General features: G+C 35.0%; 1 protein-coding gene across 1 annotated transcript in view; it reads right to left on the bottom strand.

Moving 5' to 3' along the window:
- Positions 1–25,716, bottom strand: part of Hecw1 (HECT, C2 and WW domain containing E3 ubiquitin protein ligase 1) — a 240,400-nt gene that overhangs the window by 75,359 nt on the left and 139,325 nt on the right. The window contains exon 14 of the mRNA XM_076864225.2: positions 16,139–16,273. Within this exon, the coding sequence (XP_076720340.2) occupies positions 16,139–16,273 (135 nt within the window). The remainder of the gene's footprint in view (positions 1–16,138; positions 16,274–25,716) is intronic.

Below are 25,716 nucleotides of genomic sequence, written 5' to 3'. Positions count from 1 at the left end.
ACACAACATATCGGAATCTATGGGACACATTGAAAGCAGTTCTAAGAGGAAAATTTATTGCTTGGAGTTCATTCCTTAAAAAAAGAAAAAACCAACAAATAAATGATCTAATACTTCAACTCAAAATCCTAGAAAAAGAAGAGCAAAACAACAGCAAAAGAAGTAGAAGACAAGAAATAATTAAAATCAGAGCTGAAATTAATGAAATCGAAACAAAAGAAACAATTGAAAAATTGACAAAACTAAAAGTTGGTTCTTTGAAAAAATAAATAAAATCGACAGACCCTTAGCCACGCTAACGAAGAGAAGAAGAGAGAGAACTCAAATTACCAGCATATGGGATGAAAAAGGCAATATCACAACAGACACTTCAGAAATACAGAAGATTATCAGAAATTATTTTGAATCCTTATACTCCAATAAAATAGAAGATAGTGAAGGCATCGATAAATTTCTTAAGTCATATGATTTGCCCAGATTGAGTCAGGAGGATATTGACAACCTAAACAGACCAATATCAATTGAGGAAATAGAAGAAACCATCAAAAGACTACCAACTAAGAAAAGCCCAGGACCGGATGGGTATACAGCAGAGTTTTACAAAACCTTTAAAGAGGAACTAATTCCAATACTTTTCAAGCTATTTCAGGAAATAGAAAAAGAGGGAGAACTTCCAAATTCATTCTATGAGGCCAACATCACCCTGATTCCTAAACCAGACAAAGACACTTCAAAGAAAGAAAACTACAGACCAATATCTCTAATGAACCTAGATGCAAAAATCCTCAATAAACTTCTGGCGAACCGGATACAAAAACATATCAAAAAAATTGTGCACCATGATCAGGTAGGATTTATCCCTGGGATGCAAGGTTGGTTCAATATAGGGAAATCAATAAATGTTATTCACCACATCAATAGGCTTAAAAATAAGAACCATATGATCATCTCGATAGATGCGGAAAAAGCATTCGACAAAGTACAGCATCCCTTTATGTTCAAAACTCTAGAAAAACTAGGGATAACAGGTACATACCTCAATATTGTAAAAGCAATCTATGCTAAGCCTCAGGCTAGCATCATTCTGAATGGAGAAAAACTGAAGGCATTCCTTCTAAAATCTGGAACAAGACAGGGATGCCCTCTCTCACCACTTCTGTTCAACATAGTTCTCGAATCACTGGCCAGAGCAATTAGACAGACGAAAGAAATTAAAGGCATAAAAATAGGAAAAGAAGAACTAACATATTATCACTATTTGCAGATGACATGATTCTATACCTAGCAGACCCAAAAGGGTCTACAAAGAAACTATTAGAGCTAATAAATGAATTCAGCAAAGTGGCAGGCTATAAAATCAACACGCATAAATCAAAGGCATTCCTGTATATCAGCGACAAATCCTCTGAAATGGAAATGAGGACAACCACCCCATTCACAATATCCTCAAAAAAATAAAATACTTGGGAATCAACCTAACAAAAGAGGTGAAAGACTTATACAATGAAAACTACAGAACCCTAAAGAGAGAAATAGAAGAAGATCTTAGAAGATGGAAAAATATACCCTGTTCATGGATAGGTAGAACTAACATCATCAAAATGGCGATATTACCAAAAGTTCTCTATAGGTTTAATGCAATGCCAATTAAAATCCCAATGGCATTTCTTGTAGAAATAGAGAAAGCAATCATGAAATTCATATGGAAAAATAAAAGACCCAGAATAGCAAAAACAATGCTAAGCAGGAAGGGTGAATCAGGCGGTATAGCTATACCAGACTTCAAACTATACTACAGAGCAATAGTAACAAAAACAGCATGGTACTGGTACTAGAACAGGCAGGTGGACCAATGGTACAGAATAGAGGACACAGAAACCAATCCACAAAACTACAACTATCTTATATTCGATAAAGGGGCTAAAAGCATGCAATGGAAGAAGGATAACATCTTCAACAAATGGTGTTGGGAAAACTGGAAATCCATATGCAACAAAATGAAACTGAATCCCTTTCTCTCGCCATGCACAAAAGTTAACTCAAAGTGGATCAAGGAACTTGATATAAAATCAGAGACATGGCGTCTGATAGAAGAAAAAGTTGGCTATGATCTACATACTGTGGGGTCGGGCTCCAAATTCCTCAATAGGACACCCATAGCACAACAGTTAATAACTAGAATCAACAAATGGGACTTACTCAAACTAAAAAGTTTTTTCTCAGCAAAAGAAACAATAAGAGAGGTAAATAGGGAGCCTACGTCCTGGGAACAAATCTTTACTTCTCACACTTCAGACAGAGCCCTAATATCCAGAATATACAAAGAACAAAAAAAATTAGACAATGAGATAACAAATAACCCAATCAACAAATGGGCCAAGGACCTGAACAGAAATTTCTCAGAGGAGGACATACAATCAATCAACAAGTATATGAAAAAATGCTCATCATCTCTAGCAGTCAGAGAAATGCAAATCAAAACCACCCTAAGATACCATCTCACTCCAGTAAGATTGGCAGCGATTCTGAAGTCAAACAACAACAAGTGCTGGCGAGGATGTGGGGAAAAGGGTACTCTTGTACATTGCTGGTGGGACTGCAAATTGGTGCGGCCAATTTGGAAAGCAGTATGGAGATTTCTTGGAAAGCTCGGAATGGAACCACCATTTGATCCAGCTATTCCCCTACTCGGTCTATTCCCTAAAGACCTAAAAAGAGCACACTATAGGGACACTGCTACATCCATGTTCATAGCAGCACAATTCACAATAGCAAGACTGTGGAACCAACCTAGATGCCCTTCAATAGATGAATGGATTAAAAAAATGTGGCATTTATACACAATGGAGTATTACTCTGCATTAAGAAATGACAAAATCATAGTATTTGGAGGGAAATGGATGGCATTAGAGCAGATTATGCTAAGTGAAGCTAGCCAATCCCTTAAAAACAAATGCCAAATGTCTTCTTTGATATAAGGAGAGTAACTAAGAACAGAGTAGGGACGAAGAGCATGAGAAGAAGATTAACATTAAACAGGGATGAGAGGTGGGAGGGAAAGGGAGAGAGAAGGGAAATTGCATGGAAATGGAAGGAGACCCTCAGGGGTATACAAAATTACATACAAGAGGAAGTGAGGGGAAAGGAGGAAAAATATAAGGGGGAGAAATGAATTACAGTAGAGGGGGTAGAAAGAGAAGAGGGGAGGGGAGGGGGGGATAGTAGAGGATAGGAAAGGCAGCAGAATACAACAGCCACCAGAATGGCAATATGTAAATCAATGGTTGTGCAACTGATGTGATTCTGCAATCTGTATATGGGGTAAAAATGGGAGCTCATATCCCACTTGAATCAAAGTGTGAAATATGATATATCAAGAACTATGTAATGTTTTGAACAACCTACAATAAAAATTAATTTTAAAAAAAAGGTGATGAACTTCTTAATCTGGCAGAAGAAATTTCTAGGCAGTAAAGTGTTTGGGCAGTGTCATGAATATTGCAGGCAGTTTTTAGCCAAGTTTACTATGATCATCAGGAGCAGAAAGCAAAGCAGAAAGATTTAATTGCTGTTTGACTAGAAAATTGTGAGTAAAACTGGTGCTATGGAAGGTGTGGTTGTTAAAAAACTTATAACCACTAAAGGAGCTAATTACTTTACCCAAAACAATAGGACAGATGACTTGAGGGTATCTCAAGAATTGGTAAGACACACCCATCTCAGCCTCAACAGTGTAAAAGAAAAAATTATTTTGAGTAGAGACCAGTGAGGCACCCTGCTTTCACAGGGGGTCCTAGGAAGTTGTTTTAATATGCTCTGTCATCCAGAAGCTTAGAGACTTGGCTACTGCTCAAGATAGTGACAGGACTTGGCAGCAACTATGGAGTGCTGGTTCAGTAGGAATGTAGGATGCTGTAGTTAGGGAGTCATGGAGGTTTCCACTAAGATTTCAAAGGAAGGCCTGGGAGGCCAGGCAAAGTGCAGCAGGTTCAGAGTCCCTGTGGGCTACCTCTGAAAGGATGATACTTGGAGATGTGAGGAGGAAGCTGAAGCTGCAGTGGAGACCCCCCAGGATTAAGAAATGCCAGTGCTGTGAAATGTCTACTGAGGAAAGTTGCAGGAAATGAGCACAGAAAAGCCAAGAAAGAGGCCATGTGGGTACCAAGATAAACCACTGTGGAGGTACACAAGCTTTTGAGAGAGAACATCACAATCTATAGACTATTTCATTTAGCAGTAGTTCAATACACTTCTCAGTGACTCATGGAACATTCTCCAAAATAACCATATTTTAGGCCACAAACCAACTCTTAGAGAACACGTATATATAAAAACTGATATAATTCCTTGCATCTTATCAGATAATAAAGGAATGAAATTAGAAATCAACATGACAAAATCCTACAGAAATATATAAACACATGAAGATTATGATGAATGGATGATAGAAGAAATCAAGGGAGAAATAAATAAAGAAATTGAGACTCAAATGAGAATAGTGATACAACATACCAGAACCCCTGGGACTCGATGGAGGCAGTTCCAAGAGGAAAGTTTACAGTTATGAGTGCCTACATGACAAAATCAGAAAGATTCCAACAACCTAATGATGCTTTTCAAAGCCCTTGAAAAAGATCAAATCAATTCCAAAACCAGCAGAAAGAAGGCATAATTAAGGCCAGAGCTGAAATCAATGAACTTGAGACTAAAACACAATACAAAGGATCAGTAAAATTAAGAGGTGTTTCTTTGAATATATAAACAAGAATGATAAACCCTTATCCAAACTAACCAAAAGCAAGAGAGAGGGCTGTGGCTGTGGCTCAGCGGTAGCATAGTTGCCTGGCATGTGTGAGGTACTGGGTTCGATTCTCAGCACCACATATAAATGAATGACATAAAGGTCTATCAACAACTAAAAAAATATTTAAAAAAAAAGAAAGAGAGAAAACCCAAATTAGTAAGATTAGAGGGGAAACAGTTGAAATCATTACAGATATCTCAGAAATCCAGCAGATCATTAGGGACGATTTTGAAAACTTATATTCCAATAAATTGGAAAATCTAGAAGAAACAGATACATTTCTAGACAAATAGGATCTGCCAAAATTGAATCAAGAGGACATAGAAATCTTAAACACACCAGTAACTTGTAATGAGAAAGAAGCAATTAAAAAAAGCCTTCCAACAAAAAAAATTCCAGAACCAGATGGATTCTCAGTTAATGCTAACAGAGCATTAAAGAAGGGCTAATGCCAATATTCCTAAAACTATTATATGAAATAAAAAGGGATGGGACACTTCCAAATCAATCTATGAAGCCAATATTATACTCATACCAAAACCAGATAAGGACACATTAAGGAAAGAAGACTACAGACTAATATTCCTGATGAGCATAGATACAAAAATACTTAATAAAATGTTAGAAAATCACATTTAACAGCATATTAGGAAGATTGTACTCCACTACCAAGTTGGTTATATTCCAGAAATGCAAGGATGGTTTAACATACACAAATAATAAATATAATTTATCACATGTAATAGATAATTTTATTATCCAAAGAGAATTAAGGACAAAAATTGTACAGTCATCTCATCAGATGCAGAGAACGCCTTTGAAAACATTGAAGAATCTAGGGATAGAAGGAATGCACCTCAACATTATAAAGGCTATATATAAAAAGCCCAAAGTCAATCTCATAGTAAATGGGGAAAACTGAAAGCATTTCCTTTAAAACTTGGGACAAGACAAAGATGTTTTAGTCAGCTTTCTCACTGCTGTGACTAAAAGACTCAGCCAGAACAACTGTAGAGGAGGAAAAGTTTATTTGAGGGCTCATGGTTTCAGAGGTCTTAGTCCATAGAAAGCCAGCTCCATTCCTCAGGGTTTGAGGTGAGGCTGAACATCATGGCAGAAGAATGTGGCAGAGGGAAGCAGCTCACATGATGATCAGACAGCAGAGAGATGCCTACATAACAAAATCAGAAAGATTCCAACAACCTAATGATGCATTTCAAAGCCCTTGAAAAAGAACAAATCAATTCCAAATATAAATATATACCCCAAAGCCAAACCTCCAATCCCCCACCTCCTACAGTTACCAATCAGTTAATCTCATGGGGGATTAATTCACTAATTGAGTTAAGACTTTCACAATTAAATAATTTTTTCTCCAAACTTTCTTGCCTTGTCTCACATGTGAGCTTTTGGGGAACACTTCACTTCCAAACCATAATAGATGCCCACTCTCATCACTCCTATTTAATATAGTGCAGGAAATTCTAGCCATAGCAATTAAGAAAGAGAAGTAAATAAAAAGGAATAAAAATAAGAAAGGAAGAAGTTAATTATCAGTGCTGATAAGATCTTTTACCTAAAGTTTCAAAAAAACTGCACCAAAAAAATTCTAGAGCTAATAAACCAATTTGGCTAAGTAGCAGATTCTAAAATCAACATACAAAAATCAATAGCTTTCCTATATACCAACAATGAATCTTCTGAGAAAGAAATCAGGGAAACAATTCTATTCACAATAGCCTCAGCCCAAAACAAACAAACCTAGGAATAAATTTAACCAAGTAGGTGAAAGACCTGTACAATGAAAACTAGAGAACACCGAAGAAGACACGAGTAGATGAAAAGACCTCCCATATTTATGGATGGGTTGAATTAGTATTGTTAAAATGGTGATATACCAAGAGCAATATACAGATTCAATATAATCCCCATCAAAATACCAATGATCAATGTGTCAAAATGCATTCTACTGTCATGACTAATTAGAACAAACTAATAATAAAATTAAAAAGATAACCTCTAATATGATAAAAAAATATAGCAATGACATTCTTCACAGAACTAGAGAAAGAAGTCCTAAAATTCATTTGGAAGAACAAAAGATGCAGAAATTGTTTTTGGACAAAGCAATTTCAAGCCAAAAAAGCAGCGCAGAAGGCATCACAATACCTGATTTCAAATTATACTACAGAGCTACCATAGCAAAAACTGCATGGTACTGGCATAAAAACAGACATATAGACCAATGGTACAGAATAGAAAGCAGAGACAAACTCACACATCTATAGTCATCTGATCCTTCACAAAGGTACCAAAATCCTACATTGGAGAAAAACCAGTCTTTAAACAAATGGTGCTGGGAAAACTGGTTATCCATGAGTGGAAGAATAAAACTAGACCTTTATCTCTCACCCTGCACAAAAATCAACTCAAAATGGATCAAAGATGTAGGAATTAGACCAGAAAAGTTTTGCAATTTCCAGAAGAAAATCTAGAGTCAACTCTCCAACTTATAGGCACAGGCAACAACTTTCTCAAAGGACCCCTAAAGCTCAGGAAATAATGCCAAGAGTTAATAAATGAGATAGCATCAAATTAAAAAGCTTCTGCATAGAAAAGGTAACAATTAGAAATGTGAAGATAGAACCCATAAAATTGGAGAAAAATCTTTGCTTTCTACTATTTAATATCTAGATATTTAATATCTATGTAAAGAGATAAAAAATCTTATACCAAAAAATAAATAACCCAATTAAAAATGGCCAAATGAATTACACAGACCTTCTCAAAAGAAGAAATATAAGTGGCCAACAAATATATAAAAAATATTCAACATCATTAGTAATTTGGGAAATGCTAATAAAGACTATGCTGAAAAAAAGAAACTACACTGAGATTTCATTTTACATCGTCAGAATGGCAGTCATCAAACATACAAATCATATTAAATGCTGGAGAGGATGTGGAGAGAAAGGAACACTTTTACATTGTTGGTGGGATTGTTAATTAGTACAATCACTATGGAAATCAATATGGAGGTTTCTCAAAAGACCAGGCATGAAACCACCATATGACCCTGCTATATTACTCCTCAGTATTTATTTTAAAGAATTAAAGATACATATATACACAGGTTTATAGCAGCACATTTCACAGTAGCCAAACTATGGAACCAGCCTAGGTGTCCATCAATGGGTGAATGGATAAAGAAAATGTGGAATATATACACAATGAAGTTTTATTCAGTCTTGAAAATGAAATTATATTATTTTTAAGGAAATGGATGGAACCAGAGACCATTATGATAAGCAAAATAAGATATACTCAGAAGGTCAAGTGTTGTGTTTTTTTCTCTCATATATGGAAGCAGAGAGGGAAAAGTAAAAGGAAGTTGGGGAAGGGTGGAGATCTCATGAAAAAGGGAAATCAGTAGGGGAAAGGAATCAGGAGGTGGGAGGTGCAGAAGGAGGGGGTAAGTGCTGGGGAGTGATATTGGCTAAGTTATATTAGCCAATATATTGCATGCATGTACAAATAGGTTATAGAAATTCTATCATTATATACAACTATAACGCACCAATTAAAAAATGTGAAAAGGAAAAAAACACAAAATTCATTCACAGTTAATTTAGGAGCGATGATAAGATCCTAGTCTACAAAGATCAGGTCAATTCCAAATGGTTACTTAGGACTGGTCATGTGTGATATTGCCAATTTTAAAGTAGGATAAATGACTTAGCAATTCCAAATTAAAGACATAGTAATTGCTGTTTTTTGTTTTTGTTTTTTTTTGTTTTTTTTTTTAGGTCCTACTTCCAAAATTCACACTGACAAAAACAAACAAACAAACAAAAAACCCCAAAACAAAAAAACAAAGAAACAAAAAAACCATCCTTTGTCTGCAGATCTGAACTACCAGCCTTTTCTTCTCTTCTGGAAGTGAGTAGGGATGCAGATCTATCCTTTTCGTTCATTGCCCAGGGCTTAATTGAGGGTCAAGGAAATAGATTTTAGCCACTTTGGTGGACTTCTCACCTTGATGCCATTAGCACTCAGCTCTGTTCAGCTAGGGTAGACAGAAGCTGAGACTTGGAAGCTGATATTTCTGAAGCAGTACTTTATAATTTCAATTAAGTGGTTACAATACAAAGTGATATTAATGAAGTACGCAGTATGGAGTTCCACATTTATCTTTTTTTTTTTCTGTAAATGTTTCCTGGAACTAAAATGGTATGTTTCGTTTCCCTGGAGGAAATTGTAACAGTTCATCTTAATGTGTTTAAAACATTTCTGATGCTGTAAAGACAGAATTCTCAAAGACCATCAACTGAATATTACCTAAGTGATGATCTACAGAGAGAAATTGGGGAAACAGTTAAATCTGATATCAAGCTTTGAGAACTCAGAAGCTCCCTGCTGTTCAACTTCAAGTAAAGAAGCATAACTGTTAGTGGGTCACCCTAAAAAGAATTGGGATTGTGTGTGTGTGTATGTGTGTGGGGGGGATCAAACCTAAGGCTTTATGAATGCCAGGCAAACAGTCCACCACTGAGCCACATTCCCAGCCCAAGAAGTGGCTTTTGAAACAGGGAGGGCTCCTTCTATTCCTGGCTTTACATGAAATTTTTGTGTTGCAGGGCTTCATTTTTTTGGTGCTGTCGTTTTAAAATAGCGGTGTTCTACCACTGAGCTATGCCCCCAGTTTTTTTTTTTTTTTTTTGGTACCAGGGATTGAACTCAGGGCACTCAAGCAGTAAGTCACATCCCCAGCCCTATTTAGTATTTTATTTACAGACAGGGTCTCACTGAGCTGCTTAGTGCCTTGCTTTTGCTGAGGCTGTCTTTGAACTTGTGATCCTCCTGCCTCAGCCTCCAAGCTGCTGGGATTACAGGCATGTACCATTGTGCTGGCCCCACAGGTCTTTTAAATTTGTATTTTTAGGCAAGGTCTCATTAAGTTGCTGAGGCTAATCTCAAACACAAACTTGTAATCCTCCTGCCTCAGCCTCCAGAGTTGCTGAGGCTCTCATTTTATGGAAAAATTGGCACCTACTTCTGAGGTTACCTGCTAACTAGCAAAACTAAGCCCAATTGGAGAATTCAGAATCCAGATAAAATCCAGCTACCCTAAGGCAGATGGCTAACTGGCAAATATCCATCAAACCAACTATGAGAGATTTAGAAGAAACAACATTGGGAGCAGATAGAACTTGTAGGTTCCTTGAGCCATAGTACCATCTTCCAAGAGTTGGTATTGCAAAACTCAGAGAATAGAATCAAAAGATGAGATGATTAGACAGAAACATTCTTCTCCAACAAGAGGCCATGGAATTGACAGAGAGGAAGACAGTTTCAGGCAGGGATGAAGAAAATTCTGAGATTCTAAGATTGAGGTAGAACTTAGAATGTGTAAGGATCCGTACAGTCCTGAAGTGGTACCAAACAATCCATCCTGAATGACTGATTTGAATCTCACTGGAAACTTGATGCCAACATTGCTTTTCTAACTCCTGCAAATGATGGAAGCCTGGATTTTCCTTTTAAAACTAAAATTACATGATTCAAATTTCCTGGCATTTGAACCTTTTGGTCTGAGTTTCTGAGATATGTGTGTGTGTGTGTGTGTGTGTGTGAGAGAGAGAGAGAGAGAGAGAGAGAGAGAGAGAGAGAGAGGAGGAGGAGAAGAAGAAAGGAGGAGGAGGAAGCACGCAGGAGAGAAGGGCCCCAGGTGCCCTGGTGATCTGCCTTTCCCTAGACACATGATGATTGATTATTTTATGACTAATGAAAACTTGGTGCAGTCGGGGCTTACTTTTAGTATTTCTTTTTCTTTTGATGTTGACAGCTTTAATTATAGTTGTAAATGTAAAAACTACAAACATTTAACTCCCCAGGCAAAACAGAATATATATCCTAAGAAAATAGTTTTCAGTGGCTAGTAAACAAGCTTCTCTTCAGCATTACAATTTGCAAGTGTATATTGGTAGTTTTTTAAAAGTCATGATTAAAAATTACAAGATTTAGACTGATTGGGTTAAAAGTCAGTTCCTCTGAGAACACTGGAGATCTAATGTTAGAAAAAAAATCAAGTTGAGAGGAAAGGCCAAAATAATGAATGAGTGCCGCAGTCTGGCTGAGCACAAATCACGAGCCACTGAAGCAGGAACAAACTTTATTTTTGAACTCCACCAAAACACTTCACACACGCTCCCGGGGAATTCTCCCGCATGCCACACAGCTCGTCCAGGAACCAGCCACCGGAAATATCTCCTCCAGAAAATCCCTCCTCCTGCACTTCCCCAACCAATGGGAACTCTCTGGGAATCCCCGGGAATCCCCACGAGAACTCCAAAGGAGTGTGAGAACTGCAAAGTAACGGCCAAGGCGGATAGTAATGCCTCGGCTGTCAATCAATACTATTGGCAAAATGCCAGGGGCCATTCTGACTCAGCTGTGGCTCTCAGCAAATGAGCATCATCTTTAGTTTTTTGTTTGTTTGTTAAAGTTTTCAGAATGAAGAAAACAAAAGAGAGATCTACGTTTGAGTTGTTCAGTATTTCTATAATGTCAAAAATGACAACAAACATAATGTACAAAATTTTGAGTTAAATGATAGTAGAACCATAGTAGAATTCATGGAATAATTTTAATGACATGGAATTTATCTATAAGGTATACTGTAAAGGTAAAGTAGGATTCAGAACCGTAGACAATATGATCCAAGTTTTTCCTTCTATGTGCACCAAGGAGTGCTTCCAGATGGGGAATTATGCTCATTTTTTAAAGTTCTTCCAAGTTTTCTGTATCCAGTACATATTGTTTATAATTAAGAAAGTTTATATTCAAAGGTGTATGAATTTTATAAATTTATAAGAAAACCTATAATTAAGTGTAAATTATAAAGGATTAAGAGGGCATTTACTAATTTTAGAAAGTAATGCAGAAATTATTTTCCCTACAAGCAGGCACCTTGTGACATCTCCATATCAGCTGAGCTAGTGAAATGACTTTTGATGTCCAAGAAACTCATGGCAAAGAATAGCTAAAGATGATTTTTGTTTCACAGTGAAATGTTTCTCCCTCCTTCCAGACCCTTGAATTTTCCTTAAGCAATCTTTGTTGAGTTTTTCTGTGTATAGTTTCCAGAAATTTTCTGACTAGTGATTTTCTAACCTGACCAAGATAAGGTAGTAAAAGAAGTGAAAATGATGTGTTCTGCTTATCCTTCCTTATTAATGTTAATTGATATTGCTAATTATAGTAAAAAGAAGATAAATTTGTTAACCTTCAGTGATTTCTTTACCTATGGTGAGATGAGACCTGATATTCATAGCTCTTTATACTCTTTACATTTATCTATATCTAATTCCATTTGGAAGTTATTAGGAGAGTCTTCCCCAACCTCTACCAGGGGCACTTAATCTCTGAGCCACATCCCTATCCCTTTTTATTTTGAGACTGGTTCTTGCTAAGTTGCTTAGAACCTTGCTAAGTTTCTGAAGCTGGCCTTGAACTTGTACTCCTCCTGTCTCAGCATCCTGAATCTCTGGGATTATAGGCGAGCACCACTGCGTCCAACTGTTGGTTCTTTAATACAATTGCAGGCAGATATGTCACTGCATTAAGGTACAAATGAAAGTCGTAAATAATGATCTTTTTATGCATAAATCCTATATTCCTGATAACTATATTCAGGAATTTGCCTGGAAAATTTCCAGGTGAGTTAAAGAATAATTCAAAAGATGTTTAGCCTTCAGATTTGAACTGAGCTATGCTTCTAGTTTTCTTGGTTTCCCACTGTTCAGATAGCATTTCCTGGGACTACTCAGTTCATAATTGTATTAACCAATTAATATAATAAGTCACCTCTCATTTCCTCTGTCAATCTATCTATCTATCCATCCATCCACCCATCCATCTTTTTTATCAATTCCGTTTCTTTGAGGAACCCTGACTAATATAGGGCTTTTTGTTTTGCTTTGTTTTTTTTTTTTGTCTTGTTTTCACTGTCATAATGATGGGTGGGGAGGGGAATGCCTGACATTTCATGGATGGGTGCTGAGCTGCAAGGTCTGGAAAGCTTTTAGGACAATTCTACACATCAAAGAATTGTCCTGCCCCACAATGCCAATACTCTTTCTCTGTTGAGAAACAATAGTGAAATGATCTCAAAAGTCCATTTTTATACAAAAATAATCACATTACTTTCCTTGAATTAATTCAATGCACTCTTTAAAAAACCCCAACTCTTCAATGGGACATTCAAAGCTTTCCAAAAACCAAGACTTACCCAATAGAGATTTGCTATTTTGGTTACACTGAACTGTTCTCTGTCTCCTGACTGCTTTTTCTCAGTCCTAACTCTGAGCCTTAGGCTATGCTCTGTGAAGTTGCCCTTCTTCCTCCTTTGTACCTAACTAGATTTTTACCAATTTCCAATTTTTAGGTCAGGTACTTATTTTAAAAGATACCTATCTTTTGCCTTTTTTGAACTTCTTTGATACTTGTTCCAACATCTCTTGGCACTCACTCATATTCTGATTCTCCCATTACTTAATTCTCTGTGAAGTTTTGGCCTGACTTCAAAAATAGAATAAAACTTTTCCAGGGGAGGGATTGTCTCATACTTTTTTATATTCCACAGTGCTCATAGCAAGCCATATACTAAATCAATATTTGTTGAGCAAAACCACATTACAGCAAACATAGTCAACATCTTCCATTGCACCCCTCTGTATTTATACAAGAGTCCTTACTGTCTCCTCATTCCCTACGCTTTTCCAGTAGAAGCAACCAGATATTTGCTTCCTTGGAGACTGGGTCTTTGTTTTCTGGTTTCTCTTATGGTTTGGATCTGAGGTCTCCCTCAAAAGCTCAGATGGGGGACAATGCAAGAAGGTTTAGAGGAGATGTGACTAGGTTGTGAGAGTCTTAACCCAATCAGTGAATTAATCCCCTGATAGGGATTAACTGAGTGGAACTGAGGGTGTCTAGGGTGTGGCTGGAGGAGGTGGGCATTGGGAGAAGTGGCTTTGAGGTACATATTTTGTATCTGGAGATTAGAGCCTCTCTCTTTCTTTACTTCCTTATCATCATGTGAGTTGCTTCCCACCACCACACTCTTCTGCCTTGATGTTCTGCCTCACCTCAAGTCCCGAGGAATGAAGCTAACTGTTTATGGACTAAGGTCTCTGAAAGTGTAATCCCTCAAATAAACTTTTCCTCCCCTAAAATTGTTCTGTTCAGATATTTTAGTCACATTGGTTAAAAAGATGGTTAAAACACAACCTCTCTCTGCTATTTTTTTAGTTTCCTATGTGCCAGTTTGAAGCTACCTGAAGAAAGAGCAGGACAGAGGGTGGGATAAGGTTGAAAATTGGATGTACAGAGTCAGTACATCCAATTTTGGGAGTGGATACATTAGGAAGTACACAGATGGCTGATGCACATTCATGTTCTCTCATTGCCATGCATTAGTCTTTCAGCTAGTTCTTGACTGACACAGATGGCACTTTGCTGTGAATTTTGATATTAAATAAACTATATTTGGGCTATTTAACAGGTAATGCAAGTTGTACCCCTGGTCTCAATCTTGTTCTTTTTATTAGAAAAGTTTTTAATATTTATGTTTTCAGGTGAATTTCTTATAATTGGAAGAGATCTATATCTTCAAAGGTGTATGAATTTTATTAATTAGGTAATTGATATTTGCATTAGGTAATTGATATTTTTGTTTTATTGGCAATAAATATGTCTCTGGTGCATAGCTTTCTTATAACTTGTTATATTAATACTGAAATTTCTTCAATGATATTAAGGAGCTTGGACATTTTAAATAAAGTAAAATAGCATATTTTGAGTTGATGTGGATTTAGAATTTATCCTGTATAATTTCTAGAAGTACTTTCTGAAGTACAAGATGACTAAAACACAGTTTCTTTCTGAGGTATTATAAAAGTGCCAGCATGGACGGGAACTATGCATGATGAGTTGGGACACTGGGGCATTGCTTTCTATAGTCTATAAAAACATCTTCACCTAGAGGGGCCTGGTACCCACGCAATGCTCAGGGATATATAATACTCCTCTCTGCATGGCCACATACACATGTATATACGGAAGGGGAAGGGAAGATATAACATTGCTTCAGTAGGATTTTAAAACAATAGCACCTAAGATGAACCCATGAAAGAAAAATTCATTTTGTCGCCCATTTCGGCATTAAGTCATAAGTGTCCTTGTGTGGAAGCAGTTACATCTCTCAGACTACACAGAGGACTACTCCTGAGAAAGTAGTAAATCATCAGTTCCTTACATCAGTGACAGGCTCCTTCCTCCACTGAGACTTAGGTTTGCTATCTGGAGGGAATGGCTGCCAGGCAGATTGCAATCTTCCCAGGTTTTCCTGAGACAGCACTGCGGCCCTCTCTGGAAACACTTTCTGTTGGGAAGAAATACATATTCCTTTCTTCCCTACACCCCCTTTCCCCACTTCATTGTAGTCCAATTCTACAAGCTATTTTATGGGAAATTGTTCTCAGATCCCCTATCTTCTGAGATCCTGGTGGTTTCTGTGGAAAGAGGGCCCAGATTTGGGGGGAATTAAAAAATAATGATTTGCTCATAATACTATCAGGAACTGATTGGAAGTACAAAGGAGCTGTATTTTGAGTTTTTGCCTTAAGAACAGGGGAAAGGGAGGGAGAGGGGATATAGAGACTAAGTCAGAAAGGCAATGAAAGCGAGAGAGAGATGACAGCCCTTCATGGTCCATGTAACTATAGCTAGTGACAGAAGATATAAAACCAGGGAACAGCTATGGTAGGATGGGAATAGAGTATTCCTGGGGCCAGGCTAATTTCCCCCAATTTTTAGTCAATGTATACATTTTTCTGAAGTCTTCCCCAGGATCTTAAATGGAGGTATGGAGGTAGATGTTTAAAGCCAGTCATACACTGCAAAGCAATTCCATAGTCTCCTCACTATTCACGGGTGATTGGCAGGCCTCAGCAGGGGCAGCTCCAGGCAGAAGTATGGGATCTCCTGACTGCATTTTCAGTTTCCTTAAACTACATCAATTTTTAGTAGTGGTGATTTGCACAAATAGGAAGGCAGAAGGAAGACAATCTGAAGACAAATGTAGAGAGATAAGTGGGTCCACCACAGTGGTCATTCATTTTTCTAGAGCATAGTATACGCATGACTTCATTTCCATGGAGCAGATAACCATAGATCCTGGTCACTAAGAAATAGTTCTGGCCTCGCCAGAAGATTAGAGACTCTGACTGGTGTGCAGTAGGACTGGGGTGGTGCTGGTGATATGGGGATCCTTACCTCTCCAGCGCTGTAACTTCGGAGCCTCTGGAGGTGCTGTCGATGAGTCAGATGATTGGGAAGACGACCGTTCTGAAGAGGGATTCGGGGGTCAATGAAAGTGGTAGCTCGACTGTTGTGGTCCACAAAAAAAGACTGCAGACAGACAGGTGAAGCAAAGCATACAGTGAGAGCAGGCCAATTGGAGTTGGTAAGGTAAGGAAAAGTTACAGGGCTCAGGAATCATGCTTATTCCTGTCCCCCACCCCCGCCACCACATTTTTTTAAAGTCTACTCCAAACTCATCTAGCTAGATGGGGACAGGAGCATTATGCATTTGCTCATTACTTGAATGAAGATAACCCAAATCATTCCTAATGTCACAACCTAAAAATAATCACCAAATTATTTTGGTGATTTCCCCCTAGTGTTTTCCCATGCACATATGCAAATCTCTCTATATTTTCTTTACAACTGAAGGTACAATTTTGTTATAAGAATTTTTTCAATTATTATTTCATGATCATTTCCCTAAGTTATTAAATATCCTTCTAACACAGAATTTTAATGAGTTTACGGTAGTAAGTGCAATGGATGTATAACAATTAATAATTAATTTCAGTAACTTCAATGCTGGATATTTGACTTTTAAAAAAAACTGTTTTAAAATAATGCTTCAACACTCTTGTACCTAAATCCTTGTGGTATATATGATACCTATATATGTTCCTATATATGGTAAAAGTTATTCTTTAAAAATTGCCTCTCTTAAAAGAGATAGTTATTAAATTTTTTAAAAAGACATTTTTGTTCTATAGAACCATCTCTGAATTACTCTCTTTTGAACAAGATATAATGTTTGGTGAAGATAGATGAACCTTACCTGACCTCAATCAATGCTAATTATAGATATTTTGGGATGTCACCTAACAAAAGTAGGCAAAGAAATTTTACACAAATTTAGAAAGTCATCCGGCAAGTTATCCAGGAAGTTTTGTTATGAAGATTAAAAAATCTCCACCCAGGACAAAAGTAAATAATAACTCTTCTAATATATATATTAATATTTGTAACTTGCAATAAAATTTGCCAAGATAGCATCTCATACAGATTTGGAGAGGGCTACATGTCCAACTGAAATGCTTCAAAAAAACCATTAGCCAAGAAGGACTGGGAATAATATTGGCCAAATTATATCGTTATATTGTCTGCATGTATGAGTGTGTAACAACAAATCTCACTATTATGTACAACTAAATGCACCAATAAAAATATGGGAAAAAATGTAATGTTATATAAAACACTGATGCAAAGTGCACCAGTTAACCAGTTTGAGAAAGCTGTTAGCAATTATGACCCTGCAACATTTTATAAAGTAACTAATTTAATAAAATCACTACTGGGGAGACTTTTTTTTTAAAAAAAGTGATAGTAGTGATGTCAAAAATACAAGTAAAGAATTTGAAAAAGACAAAAATGTGAGTTGAAAAAGCTCCAAGCATATCAACATGTTTAGATAACGTAAAATTTTAAACAAACAAGTAAAAGCTAAATTAATAACTATTAAAAGTAGACTTTATTATTTAAATAAATACATAGAAGTTTATAAATTAAAGAGGTTCTTTATATTTATGAATATGTGGTAATTTTTTAGTATAAATTACTAAAAAATTGAATTGATTATTGAGCTAAAAGTTGAAAAATATTTGAGGTTATTGGTCTACATTAAGAAACTATCTTTGTGATAGCAGTATAGATATATCCTCTTACCATAAGTACATTTATCATTTTTTATAATATTCTCACAAATGCTGAGTAATTTTGAAAGAACTCTTAGGAAAGTTAAATGGCAAATAATCATGAATTAGAATTTACCATGGAATTGATAGAAGAAAATGTTTCACACCTATTTTTTGGTCATCTTCATTAGAGAAAATCTGATATGTCTGTTCCCTTTTTGCTCTTGGTAATGGGATGTTAAAGTTTTCTTATTTATTTAAATGTGTGCTTAGTTACACTTAGCTTTCACATTTGCTTTTGCTTTGTTTTCTAATACACAAAAATTTCTATATTCCCATGCATCATTGCTCTCTGGAGGAGAGGTAAATGTTTAAATGCATTATTCTTGCTTTTTAAAAATTTGAGTTAATTGTTAATATCAAATCTTTCATCTTTCTTAAACTTATTTGGTATTATGTGAGATTTTAATTTTATAATTTTCTCAAAGAGCCCATTTTCCCAAATCATCTATTCCCTATTATTTTAGTACATATAAGTTTTTTTTTAATACTACTGTCTGTTTCAAAAATATTTTTTTCTGTTCCAATGATCTGTGAATTTTTCACTGGCATCACATTATTCCAACCAATGTCTATAGGGTAAGCTTCCTTTTCCTCTTTTTCAAGATTTTTAAAGTATTCCTGTCTAATTATTTAAATTTTTCCAGATGAACTGATATTAATTTCATTAAGTTCCAAAGTAGTTCAATTGAGATTTTGTTTAGAATCTACCAAAGCCAAAAGTTTTTGGTGAAAACTCATTTTTTTATATAGTCATTGTGTCAACTTTGCTTAATATTAAGTGCTGCTATCAAGTAAGCTACTTTTCAAGTATATTCCCTTTGATTTTCACTTGCAAATAATGATGATTCTGACTCCTTTACAAGAGCTTCTTAATTTTTATCTCCTTTTTTGTAATGTTGGTAAGAATTTCCAAAACAATGTTAAATAAGAAGCAGGAAAACAATGAAGGTCCAGTTGCAAAATATGATGACGTCCATTGTTTTAACAAAGCCTTTATTAGACCACAAAAACACATTTGCATTCTATTAAATTTTGCATCTTTAAATATTTCCCAGAGGCCTGCGTGTTGAAGGTTTGGCTCACAGTTGATGGTGCTGTTGGGTGGTGGTAAACCTTTAGGAAGTAGAGATTAGTGGAAGAAAGATAGATTATTAGGGAGATGACCTTGAAGGGGATGTTGAGACCTCAGTCTCTTCTGGTCTGTCTTCTAATTTTCTGGTTACCATGAGGTCAATGGGCCTTCTCTTCTATGCACTCATGTCATGATGTGCTGCCACTGGCCCAAAGCAACAGGGTCAAGTGACCATGGGTGACACTTCTGAAACTGTGAGTCAAAATAAATCTTTCCTATTTATAAATTGATCATTTCAGGTATTTTGTCACAGTAATACAAAGCTAACACACATTCATAGTGGGATGACTTTTTTACTAAGCCCCATAAACTGCTACATCCCATGTTTTAAGTACATCCTCTTTGATTTTCATTTGCAAATGATTATTTTGTCTCCCTCATAAGGACTTTTAAATTTTTAACTCTTTTCTTGTAATATCGGTGAGAACATCTTATATTTTGGGATTGCCTTTTTATTTGAATTTTTTTTATTTTTAAAATATAAATATGAGGGCTGGGATTGTGGCTGAGTGGTAGAGTGCTCGCCTGGCATTTGTGAGGCACTACATAAAGATAAATAAATAAAATAAATGTATTGTGTCCATATATAACTAAAAATTTTTTAATTAAAAAATACATAAATATGTATTTGATTTTTATTAAGTACTGTTTTAACATTTCTTAAAATTATCAACTGAAATTCTTTAATAGCTTATAAACTATTGGTTAAGATACTGGTGATCAGGGCTGGCCTTTGGCTCAGTGGTAGAGCACTTGCCAGCACATGTGGGGTGCTGAGTTCAAGTCTCAGCACTACATAAAAATAAATAAATAAATAAAATAAAAGTATTGTGTCCATCTATAACTAAAAAAAATTTTTTAAAAGAGTCTAGTGATCACAGGTTTGCTAATAGTAAATGTCCCTTACAACTTTGGGAGAAAATCTATTTAAATAGATTAAATTAATTAATTGTGGTGGGTCATTCTTTAAATACATGTCTAATTTAACGTTTCTTTTTTTAGTGGTAGGGATCAAATACAGGGCCTTGGGTGTTAACCATTCATTCCACCACTGAGCACATCACCAATTCCAAACATTTCATTTTTAAATAAGTGTTTTTTTAGAAGTCAAGTGAGTTTTGCCCATAGTTTTTTTTTTAAATTCCCAAGTTCCCTACTTTTATGTGTAATTGTGTATTTAGTTCTATTCAATTTTATCACCTGTGCAGATTCATGTATCCACTTCCACATTCAAGATACAGAAGTTTCATTAATACATGGATCCTTCACATTTTCCTTTTGTAATTATATTCATCCCCTTCTCACTCCTGACCCAGCCAACTACTAATCTGTTCTTCATTTCTGTGATTTTATCATTTCAAGAATATTATATAAATGGAATCATATAATATGTAATCCTCTGAGATTGGCTTTTTTCACTCCAGCACAATTCCTTAACATTCCTTAAGATTTCCCCAAGTTGTTGCATTCAGTCTTTTTTTTTTTTTTTTAAATTTAAGATCATGGCATGGATGTACCTGAGGTTGTGCCAATGGCTGTTGCTTTTTGTTTGGTTTTATTAGCAAAATTATGATAGCTTCATAAGATGAAATGTACAGCTTTCACTTTTTTCTTATATCTGGAATAGATCATAAAGATATCTGAGACTGGAGAAGTAACTTGTTGATGTGTTTGTTACTTATTTCATCACTACAGATTTATCCAATTTTTTACATTTCCCAAGAGTTGTTTTTAAAAATCATTTACATACTATATCTTTGAAAAGTTACCCATTTCTTCCAGGTTTTCTAACATTGATCTCAAACATTTATATATGTATTTATTTATATTTTCATTCTTTAAGATTGTCCTGAATTTGTAACATCTTGCTTTTCATTTCTTGGTTTTATTTAACATTTTTCTTAGATTGATTTTTCTTTTACAAACATTATTTCTTATAGTATTTTTCTAATTCATACCAGATTTTAATTCATTATTTTCAAATAATTTTTGAAATAATTTTCTACTTTAATTAGTTTTCTTGTTACTTCTTTAAGTTCTTGATTTAGAAATTTACATCTTATGTTATTTGATAGTAAAAACAAAAGCTCTGAATATAGCCTTTCTGTATCTTATGTTTTATTAAGTATTGCTGATATTTATTGTCAGTGATTTCTAAAAATTCTTTTTTTTCTTTGAAGTACTGGGGTTTGAACTTGGGCCCTTGCACATGCTAGGCAAGTGCTTTACTACTGAGCTAAATCCCTACTTCTCTCAATGGCTTTTAAGTTTTTATTTTATCTTAGACCCAATAATTGTCTAGAGCATTGTTTTGAATCCTCAGTAGGCAACTTTATATTTTTGTGGTTGTGTTTAAATTTGTTTTTTAAAATTTAGCTTTACTGTTATAAAATGCCACCTTTTATTTTATTTTAGGTATAAAATGATATTTCTTAAAAATAAATTTTCCATAGGATCTTGAAAAGAAATTATAAGCTCTATTTAAAAAAATTGTTTTATTGTGGAGATTATATTTCTATATATTTAATGTATAGATTGTGTACATACAGTTCAGTGGCATTATGTAAATTCTCATAGTTTTGCAACCATCACCAACATCCATTTCTAGAATTTTTTTTTTATCTTCCCAAACTGAAACATGTATCCATTAAACAATAATTTCTCCTTCTTTCCTCCAACCCTCTGGTAATCTCTGTTTTTTACTTTCTGTCTTGATGAATTTGACTATTCTAGGTACCTGATATGAGTGGAATTGTATAATAGTTATTCTTGTGTGTTTGACTTATTTCACTTAACATAGTGTTTTCAAGATTCATGCATGTTATAGTGCATGTCAGAATTTCACTCCTTTTGAAGGCTAATAGTATTCCATTGTATATGTATAACATGTTTTGTTTATTCATTCAATAAGCTCTATATTTAACAAAAGATATATTTCATTAAAACAGAAATGTCAAACACATTTTCCTATGTATCTTTTAAATTTCTTTTTATATTTCTCTTTATTTAATAACAATATGGTAGTGTAAACCAATTTGAATCTCAGCTGATTTCTCAACCCAGACTCTCAAAGCTAGGAGGTCCTGGAATAACATACACCAAGCACTGAAAGAAAATGGATGACAACCAAGAATCCTATATCCATAAAAATTAAGCTTCAGAGCTGGGGATATAGCTCAGTTGGTAGAGTGCTTGTCTTGCATGCGTAAGGCCCTGGGTTTGATCCCCAGCACCACACACACACACACATACACACACACACATACACACACACACACACACACACACACACACATACAAAATAAGCTTCAGATTTGAAGATGAAATAAAAACATTCCTTGATAAACAAACATTAAAAGAATTCATAATTAGAAAGCCTGCTCTACAGAATATTCTCAAAAAAATATTCCATGAAGATGAAATAAAAAGAAAGAAGTGAAAATCAGCAAAGGGAGAAAGAACACTAAAGGAATAGTGAGTCAAAGGAGAAACAAATTCAAATTAAAAGCTAGAAGTAAACCAAAATGACTGGAATACAAATCATATCTCAATAATAACCTTGAATGTTAATGGTTTAAACTCATCAATCAAAAGACATAGACTAGCAAATTGGACTAAAACAACAAAACTCAACAATATCTGTCTCCAAGAGATTCACCTCATAGGTGAAGACATCCACAGACTGAAAGTGAAAGGATGGGAAAAAAACACATCACTCACATGGATCATGTAAACAAGCAGAAGTTTCTATCCTTACATAAAGTGGACTTCAAGCCAAAGTTAATCAGAAGGGACAAAGAAGGACATTTAACACTGTCTTGTTGATGTATAACAAGACATAACAATTATAAATATTTATGCCCCAAACAATGAAGCATCTACGTACATCAAACAATTTCAAGAATCAAATAAACCACAACACAATAATACTGGGTGATTTTAACACACCACTTTCACTACTGAATAGATCTTTCAAATAAAAACTAAACAAAGAAACTATAAAACTAAATATAGAACTAAATATTTGCTCATCCATCAATGAGTGAATATACTTTCTTCTCAGCAGCACAAGGATCCTTATCTAGACCATATATAGACCATATCTTATGCCACAAAGCAATTCTTAGCAAATACAAAAAGATAGAGAAAATGCCCTGCATTCTGTCAGATCATAGTGGAGTGAAATTAGAAATCAATGATAGAATAAAAAGCAGAAGCTACTCTAACACCTGAAGACTAATTAATATCTATTGAATGATGAATGAATAGCAGAAGAAATCAGGGAAGAGGTAAAAAAATACTTAGAGGTAAATGAGAACACCAATACAATATATCAAAATCATTGGGATACTATGACTGCAGTGCTAAGAGGAAAGTTCATTGCATTGAGCTCATTCATTAAAAGAATAGAAAGTCAATGAGTAAATAACCTATCATTACATATCAAAGCCCTAGAAAAAGAACAGATCAATACCAAAAGTAGTAGAAGACAGGAAATAATCAAAATCAGCTTAAATCCATGATATTGAAACAAAAGAAACAATTGAAAAAATTGACAAAACATAAAGTTTCTTTCTTTAAAAAAATGAATAAAATTGATAAACCCTTAGTCCTGCTAATGAAGAGAGAAAGAAAACTCAAATTACTAAAATTTATGATGAAAAAAGAAATAACACAACAGACACTGCTGAAATATGGAAGATAATCAGAGACCGTTTTAAAAATTTATACTCCAATAAAATAAAAAATCTTGAAGACATTGACAAATTTCTAGATACACATGGTCTACCCAAACTGAATCAGAAGGATATAAACAATTAAAACAGATCAATTTCAAGCAATGAAATAGAAGATGTCATCAAGAGCCTACCAACTAAGAAAATCCCAGGACCAGAGAGATTCTCAGTGAGTTGTACAAGACCTTCAAAGAAGAATTAATATCAATACTTCTCAAGTTACCCATGGAATAGAAAAGGAGGCAACCCTTCCAAACTCATCCTATGAAGCTAGTATCACCCTGATACTAAAATCAAACAAGAACACATCAAGGAAGGAAAACTTCAGACCAATATTCCTGATGAACATAGATGCAAAAATTTTCAATAAAATTCTAGAAAATTGTATACAAAGATATTAAAAGATAGTGCACCATGATCCTGTGGGGTTCATCTCAGGGATGCAAGGTTGTTGCAACATATGGAAATCAATAAATGTAATTCATCACACAATAGACTTAGAGACAAGAATCATATGATCATCTCAACAGATGCAGTGAAAAGCTTCTGACAAAATACAGCACCCCTTCATGTTCAAAACACTAGAAAAACTAGGGATAACAGGAACATATCTCAGCATTATAAAAGCTATTTACGCTAAGCCCAAGGTCAATATCATTCTAAATGGAGAAAAACTGAAAACATTCCCTTTAAGAACTGAAACAAGTCAAGGATGCCCTCTTTTACCACTTCTCTTCAACATCATCCTTGACACTCAGCCAGAGCAATTAGACAGAATAAAGAAATTAAAGGGATACAAATAGGAAAAGAAGAACTCAAATTATTACTATTTGTTAATGACATGATTCTATATTTAGAAGATCCAAAAAATTCCACCAGAAAACTTCTAGAACTAATAAAGGAATTCAATAAAGTAACAGGATATAAAATTAACACTCATAAGTCAAATTCATTCTATATATCAGTGATGAATCCACCAAAAAAAGAAATTAGGAAAACTATCCCATTCACAATAGCCTCAAAAAAAATTTAGGAATCAATATAACAAAAGAGGTGAAAGACCTCTATAAAGAAAACTATAGAACACTAAAGAAAGAAATTGAAAAAGGCCTTAGAAGTTGGAAATATCTCCCTTGTTCTTAGATAGGCAGAATTAACATTGTCAAAATGGCCATTGTAACCAAAAACATTATACAGATTTAATGTAATTCCCATTAAAATCCCAATGACATTCTTCATTGAAATAGAAAAAGCAATCACAAAATTCATTTGGAAAAATAAGAGACTCAGAATAGCCAAAGTAATCCTTAGCAAGAAAAGTGAAGCAGGAGGTATCACTATACCATACCTCAAATTGTACTACAGAGCCAAATGGCATGGTATTGGCACCAAAAAATGGCATAATATTGTCACCAAAACAGATATGTAGACCAATGGTACAGAATAGAAAACACAGAGACACATCCACATAAATGCACTTATCTCATACTAAACAAAGGTGCCAAAATATACATTATAGAAAAAGATATCCTCTTCAACAAATGGTGCTGAAAAAACTGGAAATCCATATGTGGCAAACTGAAATTAAACCCCTATCTCTCAACCTGAAAAAACCTCAACTCAAAGTGGAACAAGGATTTAGGCACTAGAACAGAGATTCTGTGCCTAGTAGAAGAAAAAGTGGGCCCAAATCTCCACCATGTCAGCTTAGGTATTGATTTCCCTAATAAGACTCCTGGAGTGCTCAAAGTGAAATCAAGAATCAATAAATGGGATGGATTAAAACCAAAAAGCTTCTTTACAGCAAAGGAAACAATCAATAATGTGAAAAGAGAGCCTACAGAATGGGAGAAAATCTTTACTACAGGCACCTCAGACAGAACATTAATCTCCAGGATATATAAAGAACTCGAAAAACAACACCAAAAA

The sequence above is a fragment of the Callospermophilus lateralis genome, chromosome 1 (genome assembly GCF_048772815.1).
Source record: "Callospermophilus lateralis isolate mCalLat2 chromosome 1, mCalLat2.hap1, whole genome shotgun sequence".
NCBI classification, from domain to species: Eukaryota; Metazoa; Chordata; class Mammalia; order Rodentia; family Sciuridae; genus Callospermophilus; species Callospermophilus lateralis.
The sequence above is the reverse complement of the archived record's forward strand: the minus strand, read 5'-3'. Positions and strand labels throughout refer to the sequence as shown.